This window comes from Phascolarctos cinereus, unplaced genomic scaffold (genome assembly GCF_003287225.1).
Source record: "Phascolarctos cinereus isolate Bilbo 61053 unplaced genomic scaffold, phaCin_HiC Scaffold_5;HRSCAF=322, whole genome shotgun sequence".
Taxonomy (NCBI): Eukaryota; Metazoa; Chordata; class Mammalia; order Diprotodontia; family Phascolarctidae; genus Phascolarctos; species Phascolarctos cinereus.
Genome location: NW_027555958.1, coordinates 121,999,247 through 122,023,046, shown reverse-complemented (window position 1 = coordinate 122,023,046; position 23,800 = coordinate 121,999,247). Strand labels below are relative to the sequence as shown.

Below are 23,800 nucleotides of genomic sequence, written 5' to 3'. Positions count from 1 at the left end.
TTTTCGAAGGCATTTAAAAATGTAGCCGAAAATATTGTTAGAAAATTGGGGAGGTGGGAAGGCAGAAGAGAACTCATATCACCCTTGGATATGGTAGAGCTTTTCAGAACTACAGGGGACCCATTGGGATCTAGTCCAACTTTGCCATTCTACTGCAGTAAAATATTTTTCATGTGCTCCCACAGCTTTAAAAAAAATATCATGTGTTTCTTCATTTAAATGAATTTTACCTGTTGACTAACCAACAAAATGTCAGTATTGCAAAATGTCATACAGAAAATTAAAACAAGATGATGGGAAAAGCAGGCAGAAGAGAGATGTGGGTAAGTCTAATGAAAAAGGATGTGTGGTACTATGGCAGTCATGCTTGTGTGGTCTTCTAGTCCATTATTTATGTAAATACTTATTCCAACTAAATGGCATATAGATTAGCCATATGAATTATCTTATTCCGTGGTCAAAAAGGAAATCAAATATATTAGAAATCTGATGTTATCCTTTAAGCAATTTAGCTAGAACTTTTGTTTTCTGGGCTGATGTGAGCTGGCAGAAATTTGTGTTTTCTTACCAGTGCAGAGAGAGGTGTGGAAGTTTTTTAGTAGTTGGCTATAAGATCAGAAATATATGGAGGAGGAAGCTCTTAAATTTAGCTGTCAGATGAATTGCTTTCAACTAAAATTACAATTACTAATTGACCCAAGTCTGCTAGCGTTACTCCTATTGGTAGTAACAGAATGGTAGCATTGGGCAAGTGATTAAGTCCTATTAGCCTACTGGTTTGTGTACACTAACTGGGCAAAATACTTTTTTTTTACTAAAAATCCCATTGGAGTAAATTGAGACAACATATTATTAGTTTAGGCTGCAGAATCTACTAAGAAACTGGCATTCCAGGGAGTCCTTGAAAACAAGCCAATAGTTCAAATGGGAGATGTTACTCCCATAAACCAGTTTTCACAAGAAATAAGAAGAATCCACCTACATGGGTGTATGAATGGCATGAATGACAATGAAATTTCTGAGTAATTGGAAATGGCATCTGTATACTGATATTAACTGAAATGTCATTCTCTACATACCTATTGAGGAGCCACGTTTCTTCTCTCTGTCCTCTTTTGTAGCAAGACACAACTGCCTTGCTATCCACTTGCCATCTTAAATTAGTATGAGGAAACAACTTGTCAGATGAAGCTATCAGTTTGCTTTATATATGTCATAAATATGTAACCCTTTATAAGTTTCAAATAAGGATTTTTCTCACCTCCTTGTCTTTTATTTTTCTTTACTAATTCTTTTCTCTATCTTCATTCTCCCTCACAATTTTTAAAGTATAAATACTAATATAAAGAGAGTTCCATTTAAAGTATCATGTTGCTTTTGACCTTGGTCCTTGTTAACATTTCCTTTAATTTGAATTTTTTATTTTCTTGGATGAAGGATTGGGAAGAGAAAGCTTAAAAGCAAACAAACTTCTGTCCCTTTAAAATAGTCTATAATTCAGAGTTTCTGTAATTTAGATAGGCTTACCCACCCCCCAAGTTAGCATGAGTTGTGAATTGACTTTTTAGCACCAGTTTGTTCCCAAGGACTGTTTTATTCTGTTTGTCCACTAGGTGGGAGGGTTGTACTTAGGTTTTCTTTTTCCCCTGCTGTAGAAATCAGATCTTGACTGTGCCATATCACAGATATACCCGCATATTTCATAGTCCATTTCTCAACCAGATTTCCTTTTTGAGGTTTTTTTTTTAGTTTTTTGAAATATGGAAGTAAAGGGAATGGAGGCTTTTTATCAATTGGTTCCCAGAGCTTTGTGTTCATTATCTCTTCTCTTTTGCTTATTATCAAACCACATTTGGAGAAGCTTTTCTGACTATAGAACTTATGTATGTGTTATTGTAGCCCAAAGGTAGCTCAAAGGCACTAAAACCCTCATGGGTGTGAGTGACTAGTATATCAAGTATTTTGAGGCCTCATTCACTTTTTAAACCTTAACTGAGTTAGTACTCTTAGCCGGACCCAGTATGTCTTGTTATCATACATATTTATTTGCTTATACCATGGGCAAACCTAAATCATACCTGCACTTAGGTTAACACTGTTAATTTTCACATTGTTGTTTTAGTAAAATAGTCTTGTCTGACTCTTCATGACCTCATTTGGGGTTTTCTTGGCAAAGATACTAGAGTGGTTTACCATTTCCTTCTCTAGCTCCTTTTGCAGGTGAGGAAACTGAGGCAAACAGGGTTAAGTGACTTGCCCAGGGTCACTCAGCTACTAAGTGTCTGAGGCCAGATTTGAACTTAGAAGGATGTCTTCCTGACCCCAGGCCTGGCACTCTCTCTACTGTGCCACATTTCCTTCTCCAGCTCGTTTTATAGACGAGGAACTGAAGCAAACAGTGTTAAGTGACTTGCCCAGAGTCACACAATAAGTGTCTGAGACTGGATTTAAACTCAGGTCCTCCTGATTTCAGGCCTGGTGCTCTATCTACTGCCCCATCTGTTGCCCTAATCTGCAAATGGATGCTAGCATATCCCTTGACATTAGCATAATAAAAGAAATCTGTTACTGTATACCATAATAAATCTGTTTTCATATACTTGATTCATCAGTGAACCCTTTTGCAGACTTTCAGACTAGACTATTCAAACTAGTGTGTGTTTGATTATTCTTCATTGTGTTCCCAGAACTAACCTGAGCATTCTTGGACAAACAAGTAGAAGACATCCCTTGACCTACAGGGTTTCTAATCTAGTTACAATAGGCAATGAAACTAATTAGCACAATACATGCCAGTATATGACTATTAGTTTGAGAAGTATAGGATATAAGTTTTTGTAGAAATATAGGCACAGGGATTGGATTTATGATTTTGTTGGTATAAGGCACCTGTAGCTGAAGAAACTCTCCACCAATGTGAGTCAGCATCTTCCCTGCAATTTATCATCTTAGAGAGTTACCTAGAGCAATGAGGAGTTAAGTGACTTGCCCAGGGTCACAGAGCCACTAAGTTTCAAAGCTGGGACTTAAACCTAGGCCTTACTAACATCAAGGCTAGCACTCTATCCGCTATGCCTCTTTGAGAAAGGAAAGCTTATGGGCTATAGTTACTTAGGGAAGGCTTCATGGAAGAGAAGAGGCTTGAGCTGAGCAGGGCATGATTGACTTGACCATGGTGGCCTTTGGGGAAACTGAGACCCCTTCATTACAGGTAAACAAGCAGAGAGGCTCAATACCCACCTAGGTACATTATGGTAAAGATTCCTTTCCACTGTCAGTTGAAAAAGAGCCATTGAGGTCTCACCTGACTCTGAAAATTCTGTAATTCTAGGAGGGTACAGTGTCAGTGGAAGCCAAGGAAGTAGAGAATTTCAAGAAAATGAGAATCACCAACACAGCAACTACAGCAGAGAGGTTGAAAGCATGAAAAGTAGAGAAAGACACTATTGAGTTTGGCTAAGAGGGAATCATTGGTAGCCTTGTTCTCAATTTTGAAAAAAGACTATATTGACATTTCAGAAGATGGTCCAGAGACCAAGTTAAAGGAAAGATGTTTACTCAACTCATTCCTGGAACTTTTTTCAAGTTGTTTAAAGTTTTAAGGAACATTTAATGAAGATTACATTTTGTAGGACTTGTGGGGGTGGGAACTGGTAGAAGAAATGTTGAAAAGAAAAGTCTCTTCAGTATCCACAGTCTGCTACATCTATGGGATTAGCTATTTGGTCCTTTCAGAACTGAACTTTCAGAACTCCTTTCAGAAGTGTCACTATAATTGCAGTCTATAACAATGGCTACCTATACTATTGCATTGATACCATTTTGTCTTTTAAAACAAAATGAACTTTAAAAAACATAAACCTATTCATTTTCTCCCTTTTACTTGCTCAAGAAAATATATTCTTACTTTTTTTCATATTTAAAGAACTAACAAAGTCTCTGCAGAAATAGTAAGATTTTTAAATACCCTTTCACTCAGCCATTTAATTTTACAAACTTAGCACTGGAAAGGATTGTAAAGGTCATCTAGTATAAATCTACCTGAAGCATGAAAATCCATGACAATATTCCCAACAAGTGGCCATTCCACTTGGACTTGAAGACCTTCAGTGATGGTTGTTATTTAGGCATTCTATAAACATTGATGAAACCACCATGTGCAAAGCACTGTGCTTTGCCTACATTTGTCACTTAGCCTCCCATTTACCAGATAGCCCTATGGATTCTTCTAATGGAAAGGAGAAAGGCCTTTTTCTCAGGCCACTTCTAAGTCAGGTTATACTACTTCCACGTTTGAAATTTATTTAAACCAATCTACTAAAGCTTCTATTTATTCTGATCCCCTAAACTTAAACCGATCTTAGCTGGGATATTTTTGCATATGTAAAAAAAATCCAGGCATTTCTGTTAAAAATTGTTTTGCTTTGTTTTCTCCAAGATTTCTAAATTTTGGTTGGGATATAGATTAGCAATGGAGGTACCAAATACTTGCAGTAGTTCTAACATTGGGAAGGAAATATAATATAGGGTAGTGTTATTCCCACCAGAAAAAGGGAGAAAACCTCATAGGAGATGAAGAAATTGAGAGAAAAGAGCTCGAATGTCTCTAAGTTCTCCTGAAAACTTAGAAAGGTCACTCTGTAGAAGGCTATATAATAGTCTCATTCCTTAAGTGAGTCTTTCTGATTTTACAAATCTTTGAAAGACAAAATAGATGGCAGTAAACTCAATCATGCTCTAGATGATCTCAATCCAAAGAGATTATTGTAAATTAATTGCTGATCTATTATTCAACTGTCTCACAAAACTAACTGTATGCCAGTCACATGTTGGGAGAGAGAAAGCATCAATCATTAATACTTACGATTTTGCCAGTTCCATTGATATTTGTTCCAAAGAGCATCCCTTTGTTTCCGGGATAAACAAAACAACAAACACTAGTGCAGCTAGACTCATTATTGTATAAATAAAGCACACCCATGGCAGGCCAATAAGTTCTACAAGAAACACATAAAAAAGTTGATTAGTTCTTGTGTTGTGCTATTCACTTTATAACTATATGCAATTCCAATTTTAATCATACTAATGATAACCAGAGAAACAGGAATCATGCCTTCTAAGATTAGCCACTATCCAAAGGTTGAAGCTCTACAAGGAACACACAAAAAACTTGATTAGTTCTTGTGTTATACTAGCCACTTCATAAATAATATGCAATTCTGATTTTAACCATACTAATGATAACTAGGGAAACAGGAATCATCGATTAGACTCAATGACAATATTTTTTATTGCATTTTAATGATGCATTTTTACAGTGTTTTCTTTCTTTTTTTTTTTGAAAAGGCTCATACTTCTATATCCAAAAAAATCAATTCATAGTAGTTAATGTGTCATTTAAAACTGCTATCACATGTATTCATAACAGTTGTTTTTCTAGGTTCAGGAAGAGAACATGGCTCATAATGAAAAGATACAGAGTTACAAAAATATATGAGCAAGGCCTGGGACTGTCATGGTTGTTGTTCATTTCTTTGATAGTCTATTGATTTAAGACACAGCCTGATTTTTCCTCTAATCATTTCCAACCAAATCCATTGACCACAGAATTTTTCTAAATTGGAAAACAATTTCAGCAGCCACATAAGCCAACCCATGCCCAAAGAAGAACTCCACAACTACAACACAGTGGACAAATGCTTACCCAGCTTTTGCTTGAAGACCTTCAACAAGGGGAGGCCCAAAGCAACCCACTGATGGGAATGAAACTGCGGAAACTGGTCAGGGTATGGCCCACAAATTAAAAATGTGAGTGTATAACTTGCTCTTATTCTTTGAGCCTCGTAATACTACATTCCAATTATGTTATTAATTTTATTTTTTACTCTCTTTTTAAACCTCCTCAGTGTGGTTCTCTAACCTTCTATTCCCACCCACCTGTCTTCTTCTCTTGTACATTTCCCCCCCTAAAATAATAAAACCCTAGAATGTTATAGTTGAAAAGGACCGTAAAGGTCATCTAGTCTAGCTTCCTATCATTCAGAAATCTTTTCTACGATATCTAATCTCTGCTTAAATATTTCTTGTGATGGGTTACTCATTAAGACAATCCATTTCATTTATAGGCATAACTTTTACGAAGGTCTCGCTTATTTTTAATCAAAACCCACCTCCATGCAATTTCTGCTCATTGATATCCTCTGAATACAAATACACAATAAATCTAATCCCTTTTCACATAACAAGCCATTAGATATTTTAAGAGTTATTATGTTCTTCCCCACCTGTCACCTCAAACCCTGCAGATGTTTCTCCCCTACCCCTACCCCCCACCCCCACCCTCCAGGATAAATATTCTCAATCCAGGATAAGTATTCTCAATCCCTTCAACTGATTATAATAGGACATGGTTACTGAACTCTTTAGGATGCAGCTGGATGGTATAGTGGATAAAGTGTTGATCCTGGAGTCAGGAAGACTCATCTTCTTGAGTTCAAATCTGATCTCAGACATTTACTAGCTGTGTGACCTAGGCAAGTCACTTGACCTTGTTTGCCTCAGTTTCCTCATATGTAAAATGAGCTGAAGAAGGAAATGGCAAACCACTCTAGTATCTTTTCCACAAAAGTCCCAGATGGGATCACAGAGTTAGACATGACTGAAAATGACTGAACAACTACAAAACTAGAAACTTTACTATGATCTTCTGGGTGGACTCTGGTTTGTCAATATCCCTTTTAAACCTTCTTAAAATGAGGTATCCCAAATTAAGCATTACAATGAAGATATGTTCCAACCAGTGCACAGTACAGTGGGACTACTATCACCCTTATTTTGTACTTCCTACTAATATGGCTCAATATCACCCTAGTTCTTTGGCTGCTCTGTCAGATTAGTGGCTTTCATTGAGTTTATAGTCAATTTATAAGACTTTGATTTTTGTCACATGGACCATCGTTAAGCCTGGCCTCCCTGATCCTACCTTTGATATTTAGAACCCAAGTGCAAGACTTCACATTTATCCTTGGTGAATAGTATCTTGTTAGCTTCAGCTAACTTTCTACTTTCCAATCTGTCAAGTCATTTGATAAACAAGATCTTTTCTGAAATTTGATTCTGTTAGTCTCCCTCCATGCTCTTTCAATTGTTCTGTTTTCTTTTCCCTTTTTCCATTCTCTCCTCTCTTTTTCTCTTTTCTATTCCACAAACAGCTGATGGGTGTGCGAATGGACAGTCAGGGTAGTATATGTGAGAAGAGCTGGTCAGAGTGAATGACCAGTTCCCTTGTTATTCCACGTTCTGACTTCATAAATGGCCTCTGAATACAGAGCCTTAACCAGGTCAGGGCAACCATAATGTCCTGTTGACCACATGTAGGGTAGGACTCACCTTGAATATGAATTGTTAACCCCTTTGACCATCTGTTGAACGCTGTAGACTCCACAGAATATTTTTAGGTGCACAAAATATAATACTTAGGGCTTCAAAGGAAACCAATTATCTTGAAATAAAAAAGCAATTTTTTCCCTTTGCCACAGACCCTTTGAGAATAGATACCAGATTTAGAATCCATGTCTTAGAAAGACTGGGGGCTTTCCCTCCTTGATCATCTGTTTGTTTTTGAATTAAGAGAACTATGGTTGACCCAGAGGGAACCAAAATCTCAACATTGTGGCTGAAAGAGTGCTAGCCTTGAAATCAGAAGTTGGAGTCAGGAGACCAAGGCTTGCTCTACTATTAACTCAGGACCTCCTTCTTCTCCTTTGCAAAATTAGACAGCTGGACAAGGTCCTTTCTAGATTTAACCATCCATGAATCTATGAGATTTGACCCCAGGCCAGATCAGTTCCAATTTCAGTAAAAGCTTAATGAACCATCCTCTCTGACCTTGGCCAAGTCACTTCCCTGTTCTAAAGGTCTCTTCCACTATAAAATGAAGGAGTTGACTAGATGATCCCTAAATCCTTACCCGCTCTAGCATTATACTTTGGGAGATTTAGGAGGATTGGCATCAAGCCCTCTTTTAGCCCCCTTACCAACAGCATGGATCTATTTGCTTTGAGTGTTACCATTCCATTTTTCTCCCCAGTAATCAGGTTTCTTAGATGCCAAGTGGGAAGAAGCAACTGACTTTAGCATATAGTTCCCAAGAGTAATTAGTTAAAACAGGAAGCTACCATTTCTTGGAGAAAGGAGAGTAATCTCTCCGAAGAAGTCTTGTGGTAATCTGGGAGCTCTATTTTCCCCTACCAGGTAACATGTCAAAGACTCCCCAGTTGAGGATGCTTTCCACACCCATTGTCTCTGGTGCTGCTTACTCTGCTTACAGAACCATATGGTTCTGTAAGACCATAAAGGAATATGCTTCTAAAATTCATTAGCAGGGACTAAAGATTAGACATTGAGACACAGGGTTTAGTTCTTTAAAAATGTAGATAGTTAATATTCAGAAGAACTGCTTGACTGACTTGGGACTGGGAGAAGGGGAAGGACCATTTGCTTATGAAAAATTCAAAATATGGCTCACGAGAAGAAGACAAAGGTTCCTTACCAGTTACAGTCAAAAATGTCAGTGAGACAAGGAGATTGATGCCCCAGTTCATGCTAGAAGTTAAAGCCATTGCTCTTCCTCTAATTCCACCAGGAAAAATTTCACTGAGCACCAGCCAGGGCACTGAAGCACAGAGGAAAAAACGAGGAGAAAAGAGCATAAGCAACCACGGTCTAGTGAACCAGTTGGATAAACATAATTTTGATTCTACTTTCGTGTAAATTGAATTCAGCAAACATTTATTTTTAATATATTTTATTTATCTCATTAAGTATTTCCCAATTACATACGAAAAAATTAACATTGACTTTTTAAAATTTTGAGTTCCAAATTCTTCCTCCTTCTTACCCTTTCCTCACCCACCCCTTGAGAAAGCAACAATATGATACCCATTATACATGTGAAGTCATATAAAACATATTCCATACTTCAAAAGAAAATACACACCCAAAAAGACAAGAGAGAGAAAGTTTAAAAAAAAGTTGTTTTAATCTGCACTTGAGTTCATCAGTTCTCTCTCTAGAGGTAGATAGCATTTTTCATCATGGGTCCTTTCTTGGGTTCAGAGTATTGTTCAGAGTAGTTAAGTCTTTCACAGTTGATCATCCTTATAATATTGCTATTACTGTGTATAATGTTCCTCTGGTTCTGCTCATTAATTTTGCATCAATTCATATAAATCTTCCCAGGTTTTTCTGAAGCCTTCCTACTCATTATTTTTTATAGCACAATAATATTCCATCACAATCATATATCACAAATTGTTCAGCTATTCCCCAATCAATGGGCATCCCCTCAATTTCCAATTATTTGGCAACACTGCTACCAATATTTTTGTACAAACAGGTCCTTTTCCATTTTCTATGATCTCTTTGGGATACAGACCCAGTAATGGTATTGCTGGGTCAAAGGGTATGCAAGATTTTATAGCCAAGCAAACATTTATTAAGAGCCTAATGTATGCCAGATTCTATGCTAAATGTTGGAATACAAAGATGAAGAAGAAAATGGTCCCGCCCTCCAGAAGTTTATCCTTCTATTGGAAGTATACACATATACCATAAATAGTAAATAAAAACATACACACACAAATACACACACAGCAATAAAAAAGTAATTTCCAGAGAAAGTACTAATAACTAGGAGCGTCAGGAATTCTGTAGAAGAATTGGCTTTGAAGGAAGCTAGGGATTGTACTTAGCGGTAAGAAGACAGTATATTTTTATATGAAATTCCATTTACATGCAGGTCCAGAGGTAAGACATATATTGTGCACTTAGCCCAGTGATTGGCATGCATAGTTGCTTAATAAATGTTGATTGACTGATTACACTAAGAAGAACTAGAAGGCCAATTTGACTGGAATCAACAGTGTATGAGGGGAAGAAATATAAAATAAGCCTGGAAAGGTAGGCAAGAGCCAGCTTGTGGAGGGTTTTAAATGCCAAGTTGGGGAGTGTGTATAAATTTAAATAATTTAATCTTCAGTTTACTTTTGTAATTCTCCTTTTCCTTTGATATTTTCACTACGAGAAGGGGGTGGGGTGGCTGAGGAGGAAGATGGAGTAAATCATGGAAAAATAAGGCTCTTGGTCATGAAGTGATTAGACATAAATGAGGTCAGTGCACAAAGAACCTTTCAGATTCTCATCATTATCCACTGAAGAACAACAACAAAATCTGGTATCTAGCTCTTCTAGAGTTCTCATTTTTGCTTTAGCAACTAATTCCTCTCCACATTTTCCTGAAAAAGGTATACATGGTGCAAAAGACATGTAGTTTTGCAGGCTGCAAGGCTATGCATGATTTCTGGGAGAACTATCAATTAATAAAAATTTATTAAGTGCCTACTACGTGCCAGGCACTGTGCTAAGCACACAGAGTAAGAGAACCCATACCTTCATTTTTTGTCACCTCAACTTGAAACTTTCAAATCATCTTTGACTTCTCCTTCTGTCCATAGTCAAAAAGTCCTGCCAATTTTGCCTTCTCAAAGTCTTGCATATTCTTCCTCTTCTTGTTACTCTCATTACTGCTTCAAGCTCAGTTTATACCTTTATCACCTTATATTTACAACGGGACTATTACAACATTTTGCCTCTCCAGTCTCTTCTCTCACCATTGCCCAATCCATCCTGTACCTCACAGACACATTAAGTGCAATTTAATCACCTGTACTATTCCTTATATAGCATCTCTTATGTAAAATCAGATCGCATTTCTAGAGAACATTACTGTTTACAAAGTGCTTTCTTAACAAGAACCTTGTGAAGTAGGTAGTGCAAACTCTGCACCCATTTTGCAGATGAAAAAACAAACCCAAAATCATATACTGAATTATCTCAGGCTTCTGCTCTGAAGCAATTTCAAATATGTTTATTTTATGACCAAGTATTACCATTATGGTGTTCTATCATGAAGTCAATGTAACACTGATTGAGTAACCAGCCTTCATAATCTTACCCTTACTAAATTGGCCTACAGGAAGAACAGATGTTAAAATACAAATCTGTTCTGACTGAGGTGTTTTAAAATAACTGGAAATTTGGGGAACGCAACTATGGGGCTTTACTTTTACACTAAGACATAACCACTTGTATTATAAGGATTTTATATTGTTATTTAACTTTGTGCATGTGTGTATGTGTGTGTGTTGTTTTCCCACCCAGATTGTGAAGCTTATTAGAGGCAGGAACAAAATGTTAGACCTCTTTACATCTCCACAGCACCCAAGTGCTATGTACATGAACATTTGCTGAATATAATTGAGCTTAAAAATAATTAGAGGATGGTGTTACCTTTAAGATTAATTTTCATTCAATGTTTCATATTTGGAGTTTAAGAACCTTTGAATATAGGGAAAACAGGAATAGGCAGTTGCTAAAGCCCTAGCTCACTACTAGTAACTTTCCCCATGATTGTACATGGAATGAGGATGTGACCATTCTTTATTTGTATTGTACATGGAATGAGGACATGACCATTCTTTATTTCTAGCTCCAGGGAAAGAGGCAAGTGATAGAGGGAGGGAGTGGGCAAAAACTAGGTAATGTAGAGGAGCTAAGTGCTAATTAACTCTTCCTTTCTCTATTTCACCATGTGTTGAGTCATACTGTTCCTTTAATTGAATCCTTTGTCTCCCTTGACAAAGACAGCATATTCAGTTTACAGAAATCTTTTCCAGCAGGAAATTTCCTATTTCATGGTGGAAAAGATAAAAAAGGGAAGGAATGAGGGAAAATTATTTTATAGTATTTTTGAAATATTTCTATGCATATCAAAAGACACATGAATAAATAAGTAAAATATCCACCCTTACAAAATGGAGACCAAAATATTGCCTTCAAAGAATGAAAAATCAAATTTGATTAAAATTGTTGATGAATTAAAGGTAAACTACATGTTAAATTGTTATTTTAAAATTCTTGAACTAAAACCACGGGAGCTTTTCCCGTATTTGAATCATCATTTTAATCATGGAAGATACTAACATGAAGGCTAGGGGAGAACAACTTAATTTAGTTAGTGGAGAAACAATTTCCCACATTTGCATTTTAACTCATTTGTTTTTGGAAAGAAAAAAAATAAAAATATTTCCCAGAAACATCTAGTGTTAGGGTATATATTTTCCTGAAATAGCAAAAGCATTTTTTAAATAATAGGAAGCAGGTGTCCTATAATCTTTTTCTTCTTTATAAATTCCTTTTACTGCGTCTGCTCCTTCAAAGTGCCTTGGAGACAGTCTAATCCAATCCAGTTCAGCACTTAATGTGTACAAAGCATTGTACCACACATTGAGGATACAAGGACAAAATGAAAAACAAGCCCTGCCCTCAAGAAGCCTACATTTTCCTAGAGAACATAAAATGTAAACAGATAAATACACTTATGTTCATTTGAGGAGGAGGAGTACCAACAATGAGGATAATCGGAGCTGTCCCTTCATGTTCTAGATAAGGAATCTAGCTAAGATGAGCTAGGAAATCTTATTGGTGCAGCACAGTAGAGAAGGTTGGCCGTACAATCAAAGAGTTTGGGTTCAAATCCCGATTCTGCTATGTATGTATGCTCTTGGGCAAGGTGCTTCTTCACTTTTCTGGCCCTTGGTTTCCTATCTGTAAAAACAGGTAGTGATACAACTATTCTGGAAAACACTTTGGATTTATGAAAGAAAAGCAAAGGTAGTGTTCATACCTCTTGATCAAAGAATACCACTACCGGGTATATATCGCAAAGTGATTAATCACAGAAATAAAAGACCTACATGTTGCAAAATATTAATAGCAGCACCTTCTATAATAGCAAAAGCAGACAAACAAAAACTGGAAACAAAGTGGGCACCCATCAATTGAGAAATTCCTGAATGAATTATGGCATTTTAATGTAATGAAATATAGCTGTGCTGTAAAAAATGACAAATATGAGGAATTCTGGGAAATATGGGAAGACTTGTATGAATTAATACTGGCCAAAGAAAGCAGAACCAGGAGAAAAATAAAAATAGTGACTACTAGGCTAGGAGCAATATTTACTAACTTTTTAGCTATGTGGGGTGGACTAGTTTTTCCTCAAAAGTCAATGAAACCAAACTCATTCAAGACTTCATTGGTCCAGGGGATTCCAGCTTGGCCTATGAATATTGCTTCCTGGTCACCTAAGTATAAAAGCCCATCTGTTAATGACATTTATTAAGAATCTCTTGCTGAATGGGAACTCCACCATCAGAGAGGCAGAGACAAGGGAGTCGTGCCCAATCAACCTTATCAGTGTTGTATCCTGGCTGTATATCCTTTTCATGCTATTGATAAGTAAGCTCCTTTTGTTAAATATTAGATCACTTACAAGTGTCTTACTATGTTGTAATCCTGAACCACCAGATTAGCCTGAGTCAGGTATGGTCTAGAACAATTATAATAATGGAAATGGAAATTCTGCTAAAAAAAAAATAAAAAATCTAAATAAATGGAATGTTCTATTTTGTATCCAGACTAAAGATTAAACATACTTCCCTTCCCTTAGCAAAAAAGTAGTTGATACAGGTGCATGAATGCTGTATATGCTGAAAGACATAGCTGATATATTGGTATGCATTGATGAACTGGTTTTTGTTGTTAATAAAAGAAAGTTTTGGTGACTGGGAAAGTGATTATTGGAAACTGACTTAATATAAAAAATTAAAAGCAATAAACTATTTTAAACATATATTGTCTAGGGCCACTCCACATATGGCTCCTCTAAAATCTACCTCAAGTTCAAAACAATCTTTGAGTCACCATCCACTAAAACCACAGCTTACAAGCTTCCATTAATATTTTTATTTTACTAACAAGATAAAAACTAGATCAAAGCAAAAGACATTTAAATAAATAGAACGGAAACTGCCCCTTTCCACCCCTCAATATGCATAAAGGTTCCTCATCCCACATATTCCTATACCACTGGTGAGAGTAGGAGTATGTGTGGCTGGGAAAAGATATATTCACAGGGAAAATGCATAGCTGAGGCTATGCTCCAAAGGTTGTGTCCCAGCTACAATCCCTCTCTATTCCAATGCTGCACTTGCTCATCCCCAAAGACTAGATGTCAGCTGCTAGCTGGGTAATATCATTGAGCTGCAGGCTACCATTCTTTTTTTTTTCTTTCTTTTTTTTAACTAGGCAGTGGGGTTAAGCGACTTGCCCAAGGTCACACAGCTAGTAAGTGTCAAGTGTCTGTGGGCAGATTGGAACTCAGGTCCCCCTGACTCCAGGGCTGGTGCTCTATCCTCTGTGCCACCTAGCTGCCCCCAACTACCATTCTTCTTTGCTGCCATTTGCTGGTCTTCAGCAGCTGTTCAGACTACTCCTCACATGGGGAGGCATGTATCAGCTCTTTTAGCTCATAGCCCTAAAGATTAGCACTGCTCTTTATAATTCAGAACCAGGCCAGAGCCAGGCAGGAGAGCTATTAGGCTCCTGGAATTCCTAACTTTTTTTTTTTTTAACATCTTTGCTCCTGTCTTGCTGGGACTCTATTGCCCCAGTCTACTGTATGACTTAGGGTTAGAAAATTCCTCTCAACTCTTTTGTGATTTTGCCAAACTAATCCATGCAAATCTCACCCCAATAGAATGGCTGGAAGAGGCTGGTGACATTTAGCTTATTTCTCTGTCAATAGCAAAGTTTTCCCCCTCTCTGCCACTGAAATAATAAAAATAAAAAAATAAAAGGGTTTGACTAGATCAGCCTCAAGATCACATGTGGCCCTCTAGGTCAGCAGGTATGGCCCTTTGACTGAATCCAAACTTCACAGAACAAAGTCAAAGGGCCACACTTGAGGACCCAGAATGTGGCCTCGAGGCCACAGGTTCCCCATCCCTGGACTAGATGACTTCTGAGGATTGTTCAAGATCTAAACCTTAAATAACTTTTCCAGGTCACATTTCTTGGATAGTTATAGGACTGGGGGGAATAAAATTCTGGTCATCTGATTCTCTCCTTTAATTATGTCACACCACTTCCTCTCTTCCTTTGTCTTAAAACTGTGATGCTGAGATCCACTTCATCTGGAGGCGGAGAACCTAGGGTCAGATCTTGCCCAGATGCCAACAATCTAAGTGACTTAGCTTAGTTAGCTTCCCTGGGCCTTATCTTCATGCCTCAGTTTCTCCAAAAATTATGACTTCTGATTATCTCTTCCCACTCTTAAGTGTATGATCCATTTGTCAGGTCAAGTCCTTTTCTCACAAATAGACCTACTTGGTTAAGCTAGTCCAAGGCATTCCTACATGCCCAGAAGTTATAGTTTCTTTGTAGGGGAAGTCAGTGGTGGCAAATATCAGCTCAGAATTGCATTGGTACGACATCACGAGTCAATGATTCTTTAGACCAGATGTAAACTAACAAACTGTTCCTTCAGAAGTTCTTCCCAGAAACGCCTCCTTTCAACATCCCCTTTTCATTTCAGCTTTGCCAAATCATAAACTGTGCATAATGGCATTCCCCCAAATGGGAATTTAAGCAAGGGGAAAAAAGAGAAAAATCTCTTGGGCTTGAGGGTAAAAAAGGAATACCAGCACTGACGATAGATACATTTGAATGATTATCAATTACACTGTAAGTTCCACATGGGTAGTGTAGACTAATCTGCCTTTTGGTCTGAAATCAGAGGATCTGGGTTCAAATCCCAGATCCCTACTCACTCATTTCTTCATTTGTAAAATGACATTGTTGGACTAGATTCAGAAGAGTCAAATTTGCAGCCCTCAGCCCATGGTCCACAAAACTCCTCCTCAAATCAGATCAAAATGTAATCGGGAAATCATGAACAAAATAAGTAAAAATACAACATAGATAATGTTAATTTGTGGCTTTCTAAGTCAATATGATGCCCTCAGGGATCCATTTCTATTTCAGTTTGTTACCACTGGACTAGATGACTTCTGAGATCTTTTCTAGGTATGAATATATAAACCTGTAACTAAACTTCTTAGCTCTCCCTAGTATCTAAAATAGTATATATTAGACTCTTAATAAAAACTGCTGTCAAATTAAAAGAGGGAGTATCACATAATGGATCAAGGGCTGGAATGGGCATTAGGAAGAACTGCCAAGGGTTCAAATTCTCTTCCAAAGACACAAACTATGTGACCCTAGACCAATCACTTAACCTTTCTGGGCATCACTTTCTCTATCAGTAAAGTAGAGGTAACAATAGGACTCTACTTCACAGGGCTGTTGTAAGGATCAAATGTGATGATGACGGCCAAGCATTTGCCAACTCCAAATCTTTACATAAATTGAGTTATTGGTGCTATTAACCAAATTAGGTTTAATGTGATAAATCTCAATATTAGGTGCCAGGGGTTAGAAGAAAATGTAATTCATGCCAGAGCAAACTCTGAGGTGCTTCTAATGTAGCTCTGGATGTTATTGCTCTCTTCTCACTTCCTGGAGTAAAGCAACTAAGTAAATTTCCAAATGAGAACCTGCTGTTCTATGACTCTGTACTTGTTTGCCATAGTCTCAAACTTGGCAACTTCATGTTCTCAATTGTCCTTTGAAAAAGCAAGAATTTGTTTGACGTAAAATCCTGAACTGAGGATTTTAAAGCAGATAAACTCCCTTCTAAAATAAAAATGCCTATTTTTGTTTCAAAAGAGGATTTTGCAAGACCTTATTACTTCTTCCTATACTGTATTTACTCTCAGCCTCCCTTCCTCTAAATATCTTTTATTAACATTGGACTGACTATACATAGCTAAATAAGTTATTTCATATAAGTTTTAAGACTAAAAAAAATCCTTAAAAATATTTCCAGAAGTTCTAAGAATCACTAATTAGTTATGCAAAAAAATCGTTCCAGATTGTCACATATTTAACTCTGGAAATGTGGGGGAGAAATGAACACTTGGTGTGAGCTAACTTATCTGTTTTTTTTTTGTACATAAATATAGCTGAGGGACATAGGGTACTGAATATACTGCCTAACATCATGAAGGACAGAATCCTTTAATTTTAGCAAATTAAATATAAAATTACTCCTTCCTCAAATTTGTCCAGAATACTCTGTATCTCTCCATTTTTTTTATCACATCCTACCTTTTATCTTATATATGTGTGTCTGTATGTGTATGTATGTGTGTACATATATGTGTATATATAGACTGTGTATGTATATGCGTATGTGTATATACATATCTACATATATATACAGACACATATGCATATTTGTGTGTCTATACAAATAAGTATATACGTGCATATATGAGATTGTGTATGTATGTATACATATATACAAATGTATATATGAGATGTGTATGAATACATGTATACATACATATATGTGTATGTATGTGTGCACACATATGTGTATATATAAGATGTGTATGAATACATGTATACATACATGTATGTATACATATATATGTATGGATATATATCCACACATATCTTGTATATATACACATGCATATATGTACACACACAGACTGATTTTTTTTTAAGTAGGTAAAAGAGGCCATTCTCTGCCTCATTTCTTACCTATCCTTAATCACTGGATGTGAGTTGCCTCAGACAAACTGAGACCTGGGAAAGAACTTAGCTTAAAAAGGCCAAGGTCGGGGCAGCTAGGTGGTGCAGTGGATACAGCACTGGCCCTGGAGTCAGAAGAACCTGAGTTCAAATCCTGCCTCAGACACATAGCATTTACTAGTTTTGTGACTCTGGCCAAGTCACTTAACCCCAAGTGCCTCACCAAAAAAAAAAGAAAGGCCAAGGTCCCTCATTGCATTGTCAGGGGTGTTTCCACTCGTCCTGATCTATATCTTGCCACTGGACCCAAATAGCTCCAGAGGAGAAAGTGAGGCTGGTGATGTTGCATAGCCTTCCCTCACTTAACTCCAATTCACTTGCAAGTCATGGCTTCACCTTTGTGATGCCATGGTCCTCTTTGAGACTGAAGGACAAACAACAAGATTTCAGTTCACATCGAGATGAAAGTTTAGATGGTGGGCGGCGTATAGGATTTGGAGGGGGTCCTTACACTGAGGCATACCTCAGCCATGCCCTAAAGCAGACTGAACCCCATACCCATCGCTTCTTGTAAAATCCGTTTGAATGGCAGAACACTCTCTGGGGCCACACATGTGCCCACTCTAAGCTTGGTCTACACTGGAGGTCTATAGCAGTGAGATGAGATGAAGCGAAGTCTGCTAGTCTGGTTGGCTCTGAAGGCATGGACCTTGCTATGAGACTATCACGACAAATCAAACTGTCATAGATTTAGAGCTTAAAGGGATAGTAGGGGCCATTGAGTCTAATCCCCTCATTTCGTACATGAGGAAAATGAGATCCAAGAAAGTTAGTTAACTTGCCTATAGTTATCAGGTAGTGTGATTATCCTTTCTGCCACAACCGAGACATAATAATGGTGAAGGAGAGGTGGGAGAGGACTTCTGTGTTAGCCTTCTGCTTTTGCTCCTTTCTTCTTTCCATAACAGCTGGTATTTTTTGTTGTTGTTTAGTCATTTTAGTCATGTCCAACTCCTCGTAACTTCATCTGGGGTTTTCTTGGCAGAGATACTAGAGTGGTTTGCCATTTTCTTTTCCAGATCATTTTACAGATGAGGAAACTGAGGCAAACAAGGTTAAGTGACTTGCCCAGGGTCACATAGCAAGTAAGTGCCTGAGGCCAGATTCGAACTCAGGAAGATGAATCTTCTTGACTCCAGGCCTTCTATCCACTGCGCCACCTAATCACCCTAGCCTTTCAAAGTTTGCAACATGCTTCTTATGGATTATTTCATTTGATACTCACAACACCTCTGTGAGATAAGTGCTATAGTATTACCGTCTCAATTTTACAATTGAGGTAGTTGAAGGAAACCACATGACTCCCTCAAGTTGACCCAGCTATCAAGTGTTTGAAGTGGGACTACAACCCAGGGCTCTTGACTCTAGCAGGCTCGTTTATTAGGGCTGCTGCCTATTCCTCCATTAATTCTCCCACAAATGCTCTTAAGAAATTGATAGTAGTGGAAGCAAGGGTTAGGAATCGATCATTATGTATGCAACCTAACATTTCAACCTCACTAGTTAAGCTCTGTTTAAAAAGACTATATATCACAGCCATAGTTTTCTCTCACTAACTGCTGAGTGACCTCCAATAAATGACTTAATCTCTCTTAATTTAAGTTCCTTAATGTTATTCTTTTCTTAAGGTAACAGTTGTGAGATAGGAGAGTTGTTTAATAAATTAATATATGGTAAATACTTTGAGTTCTTAGGATCAAAGATATTTCACTGTGACCTGTTTTTTGGAGGGAAGTTGAACTTATTTTTTCATCAGTGTAGAGAACTCCCAGGCCAGCGAGGTGGCACAGTGGATAGAGCGTTGAGCCTGGAGTCAGGAAAACTCATCTTCCTAAATTCAAATCCAGCCTCAAACACTTTGTAGATATGTGACCCTGGGCAAGTCACTCAACCCTGTTTACCTCAATCTTCTTATTTGTAAAATAAGCTGTAGAAGAAAATGGCAAACCACTCTATTATCTTTCCCAAGAAAACCCCAAACAGGGTCATGAAGGCGAACAACATTGAAAAACAGAGGCAACTCCCACTGAGAAATCTCTCTCCACCAATGCAGGGATCTATAATTTATTGGTTTAGAGAGTTGCCTCGATTTATTGACATGTTAAGTAATTTTATCACTGTCAAACAGTCAACATGCATCAGATCTAAAGCTAGAATCCATGTCTTCCTGACTATGAGATTGGCCTTCTAATCCATTATATCGTTCAAAGAAAAACAAAAACAAAACATAAAGAATCCCATGAGTAATTATGGAGAAAATAACAAAAATATGGCACCCTGAAAATAATGATGATGATGATGATGATGATGATGATGATGATAATGATAAGAGCTCTCATTTATATAGCTCTTTACTGACAAAAGCCAATGAGGAAGATTATATCCATTTTTCCAGATGAGGAAACTAAGGCTCAGAGAACTTAAGTGATTTGTGTAGAATCTCAGAGCATCAAAAGTAGGACTCTAGGATTAAAACATCTAGTTAGTGTCTAAGGCAAACCTCACCTGAAGTCTTCTGACTTCAAGACCTGTGTTCTTTCCATGGCATTATTTTGCCAACTTTATCTATAATCATAAAACAACTCAGGACCTTAAAAAAAACCCCTCAAAACTTATAATTATAAGGCCTAAGGAACGAGAAACCATCTTTATGAACCAACAAAGCCTTGCCATTTGAGAATGGGCTTAGAAACCAGGGATCTTGTCTTACTCTCAAACCTGAGTCTTCATGGGAAAACACTTGGATTAGTGGAGTTAAAAATTCTGCTCTATACCATAATGCTTCTCGGAAGATCAAAGTTAAGATTTTTAGTATATTAACTTCAGAGATTACAAAAGCCTTTAAAAAAAAGTTTAGCCTGGTTCTAGCTTCTATTACCAAGGTTTTAAAGCAACTGATGGCGCAAAGTTTAAGAAAAATATTGCCGCTGTACCTCATAAATGAAATCTATTGGTATTTGCCAATACAAATGTAAGGAGGTTTAATTGGGAGGGTTAAATCTATTTTGGAGTTTAGCTGTCAGTACAGAGAGTGCTGCCTACTTTATTCATGTCAAGGGCTTTTCTTGTTTCACAAGCAATATTTAATTAATAACCACATCGAGTTGATAAGAGTTTGTTACATGTTAAAAATCTGATATGAAAACAGTCCTAAAATATTAAATGTCTTTTGACTTTTCCTCTAGGAGTCCTTTCCTGATCTCCTGTATTATTAGGGCTCTTCCTCCCAACCCCCAGTAGAATTACTTTGTATTTATTTATCCCATGTGGACTTATTTTTATACGTGGTGTTTCCCTCAGTGGTATGTCAGCCCTTGAGAACATGAATTGTTTTGCTTTTGTTGTTGTAGTCACTCAATATTTTTTAAATATAGAATTGATTTCAACTCTTATTTACACATGTAGTTTTTACTGCTTCATGCTCACATCGTTTGTGTATATGCATGTACATTATATATGATGCGTTATGTGAATACATGCACATAGTGTATAATGTGAGTCGTATATGTGCAGGTTATATATAACATGTATGTTATATTGTGTGCATACATGATAGTGTCACATGTGTGACCATTAGCTGTGCACATAGATCATGAGTGTATGGTATACATCATGTGTGTTATATGTGAGTCTGTATTATATATAATGTGTCTGTTGTATTATGTTGTTCATCACATATGTGTGTATTGTATGACATGTGTGTACTATATGTATATACATTATATGTGTGTTACATATGCATTGGATTATATACAATGTGTCTATTATATATGCATCACGCATCATATATGTATATACATTATATATAATATGTATATGTGTGTGCATTACAAATAATATGTGCATATATTGTGTGAACAGTATACATAAAATGCATATATTATATGTGTAGGTATCTAATGTGTGTATGTGTATAAATATATGTATGTATAAAGTTTCTAGAACATGAGAATGAAGAATTGTTAGAGCAAGGGTTCTTAACCTGGGTTGTACAGACCCACCAAGGAGCTTATGGATAGATTTCAGGGAGTCAATAAGCCTGGCTGGGGGGAAAAAATTACATCTTTATTTTCAGTAACTTTTGTTTTCCTTTCCAATCCTATACATTTTCATCTTATATATGAAAAAAATATTCTAAGAAAGAGTCCATAGACTTTATCAGACTGCCAAAAGTGTCTATGACTCATATAAAGATTAAGAACTTGAACTGTGAGAAATGTTAGCTTTCAGAATCAAGTTATTTTTTAAAACATCCATTTCTAAAGCTAATATGTATTTTCACACAATGTAAATCTAGGCTGCAGAGTCCTCATTTTGCCGCTAACCGCTATATGACATTGGTCAAGTAATTTATCATTTGTTGGCCTCAGTTTCCTCATTTGAAAAGTGAAAGAGTTGACCTGAATGATTCCTAAAGTCCCATCCACTCAGAAATTCCATGATGTGATAGAAAATAAATGAACTATTTATTAAATGTTTCTAAGCTATTGTGGGTCAGGACAAAAATGGTATTGAATAAAGACTAATCTTGCAGCAATAGGTCAGACCGAAGAAATGAGAGCCTAGAGCCAAGAAGGCAGCTAAGAAGGATGCAATTGCAGTAATGTAAGCATGGGCATTGAAATGGGAGGGGCTGGCCTTACTACCCTGTGTTGGCTGTAAGAATGAAGGAAAGATGTAAGAGATAATTTGAAGTAAAAGTAGACAGGACTTTGTGATCAAATGAACATAGGGAAGAAGGAGAGGGATGAATCAAACACAATTCCAGGTTTTCTTGTCCTAGTGAATGAGAGAACAGAGATGGCAAAAAGAAAAACAAGGAACTTGGGGGAGGAAGATGGAGATAGTATGTTCAAATTTGGATGTACTGAATTTGAGGTGATAACAAGTCTCCAAATCAGAAATGCCCAAGAGACAGGTGGGGATTTTAAACTGAAGCTGATGTAGGAGCACGGGTTTGGAAACACAGGTGTGAGCATCACCAGCTTAAAGGTGTTCAGTGACGCTGTGAAATAGTGGACTCTGAGTTAGGGAGTGTAAGGAAAGAAAAGCATAGAAACAAAAAAAAAAGCCTTTTTTTTATCAAGTGCCTATGACAGTTTAAAAACATTTTTAACATATTTTGCAAAGTAGCCTTATTTTCATTTTATAGAATAAACAAAGACCTAGATACATTAAGTGAATTTCTCAGCTATCTATTATAACTACCAGAGACAAGATCAACAGCCTCTGAGATTCTTAAACCCTTCTTTTTCCAATAAACCCCCTATAGCTCAACTACGAGGTATATGAATCCTTCAGGTTTTATCTTTCCCCTTCTTGGTATCAACTCCTCCTCATTAGCATCCCAATATTCCAACAGAAAAAGTGATAATGCATTTCACTTAGATGATTAATACAATTCTCTGGAGTGCACTGATTTGAAAAGTTGTTTGTAGACATTAATTTTTTTTTAATCTGGGAAACAATTTTTATAGCAAGCATCTCTGATAAAGGCCTCACTTCTCAAACATACAGAGAACTGAGTCAAATTTGTGAGATTACAAGCCATTCCCCAATTGATAAATGGCCAAAGGATATGAAACAGGCAGTTTTCAGAAGAAGAAATCAAAGATATCTTTAGGCATATGAAGAAGTGCTGTAAATTACTTTTGACTGGAGAATTGCAAATTAAAACAACTCTGAAATACCACCTCACACCTATCAAATTGACTAATATGACAAAAAATGGAAATGATAAATATTAGAGAGGATGTGGGAAAATTGGAACACTAATGCACTACTGGTGGAGTTGAGAACTGACCCAACCATTCTGGGGAGCAATTTGAAACTATGCCCAAAGGGCAACCACACTGTGCATACCCTTTGATCCGGCAATACCACTACTAGGTCTACATCCCAAAGAGATCATAAAAATAGGAGAAAGACCTACATGTGCAAAAATATTTCTAGCAGCCCTATTTGTGGTGGCAAAATATTGGAAATTGAGGGGAATCCCATCAATTAGGAAATGGCTGAACAAGATATGGTATATGAACATAATGGAATGCTGTTGTACAATAAGAAATGATGAACAGGCAGATTTCAGAAAAACCTGGAAAGACTTGCACGAACTGATGCAAAGTGAAATGAGCACAACCAGGAAAACACTACACAGTAACAGCAACATCATGTGATG

General features: G+C 37.0%; 1 protein-coding gene across 1 annotated transcript in view; it reads right to left on the bottom strand.

Annotated features, from left to right (window-relative positions):
• The window catches only part of SLC2A12 (solute carrier family 2 member 12), a 67,235-nt gene that overhangs the window by 3,635 nt on the left and 39,800 nt on the right, over positions 1-23,800 (bottom strand). The window contains 2 exon segments of the mRNA XM_020987102.1: positions 4,865-4,997; positions 8,552-8,674. Of these exon segments, the coding sequence (XP_020842761.1) occupies positions 4,865-4,997; positions 8,552-8,674 (256 nt within the window).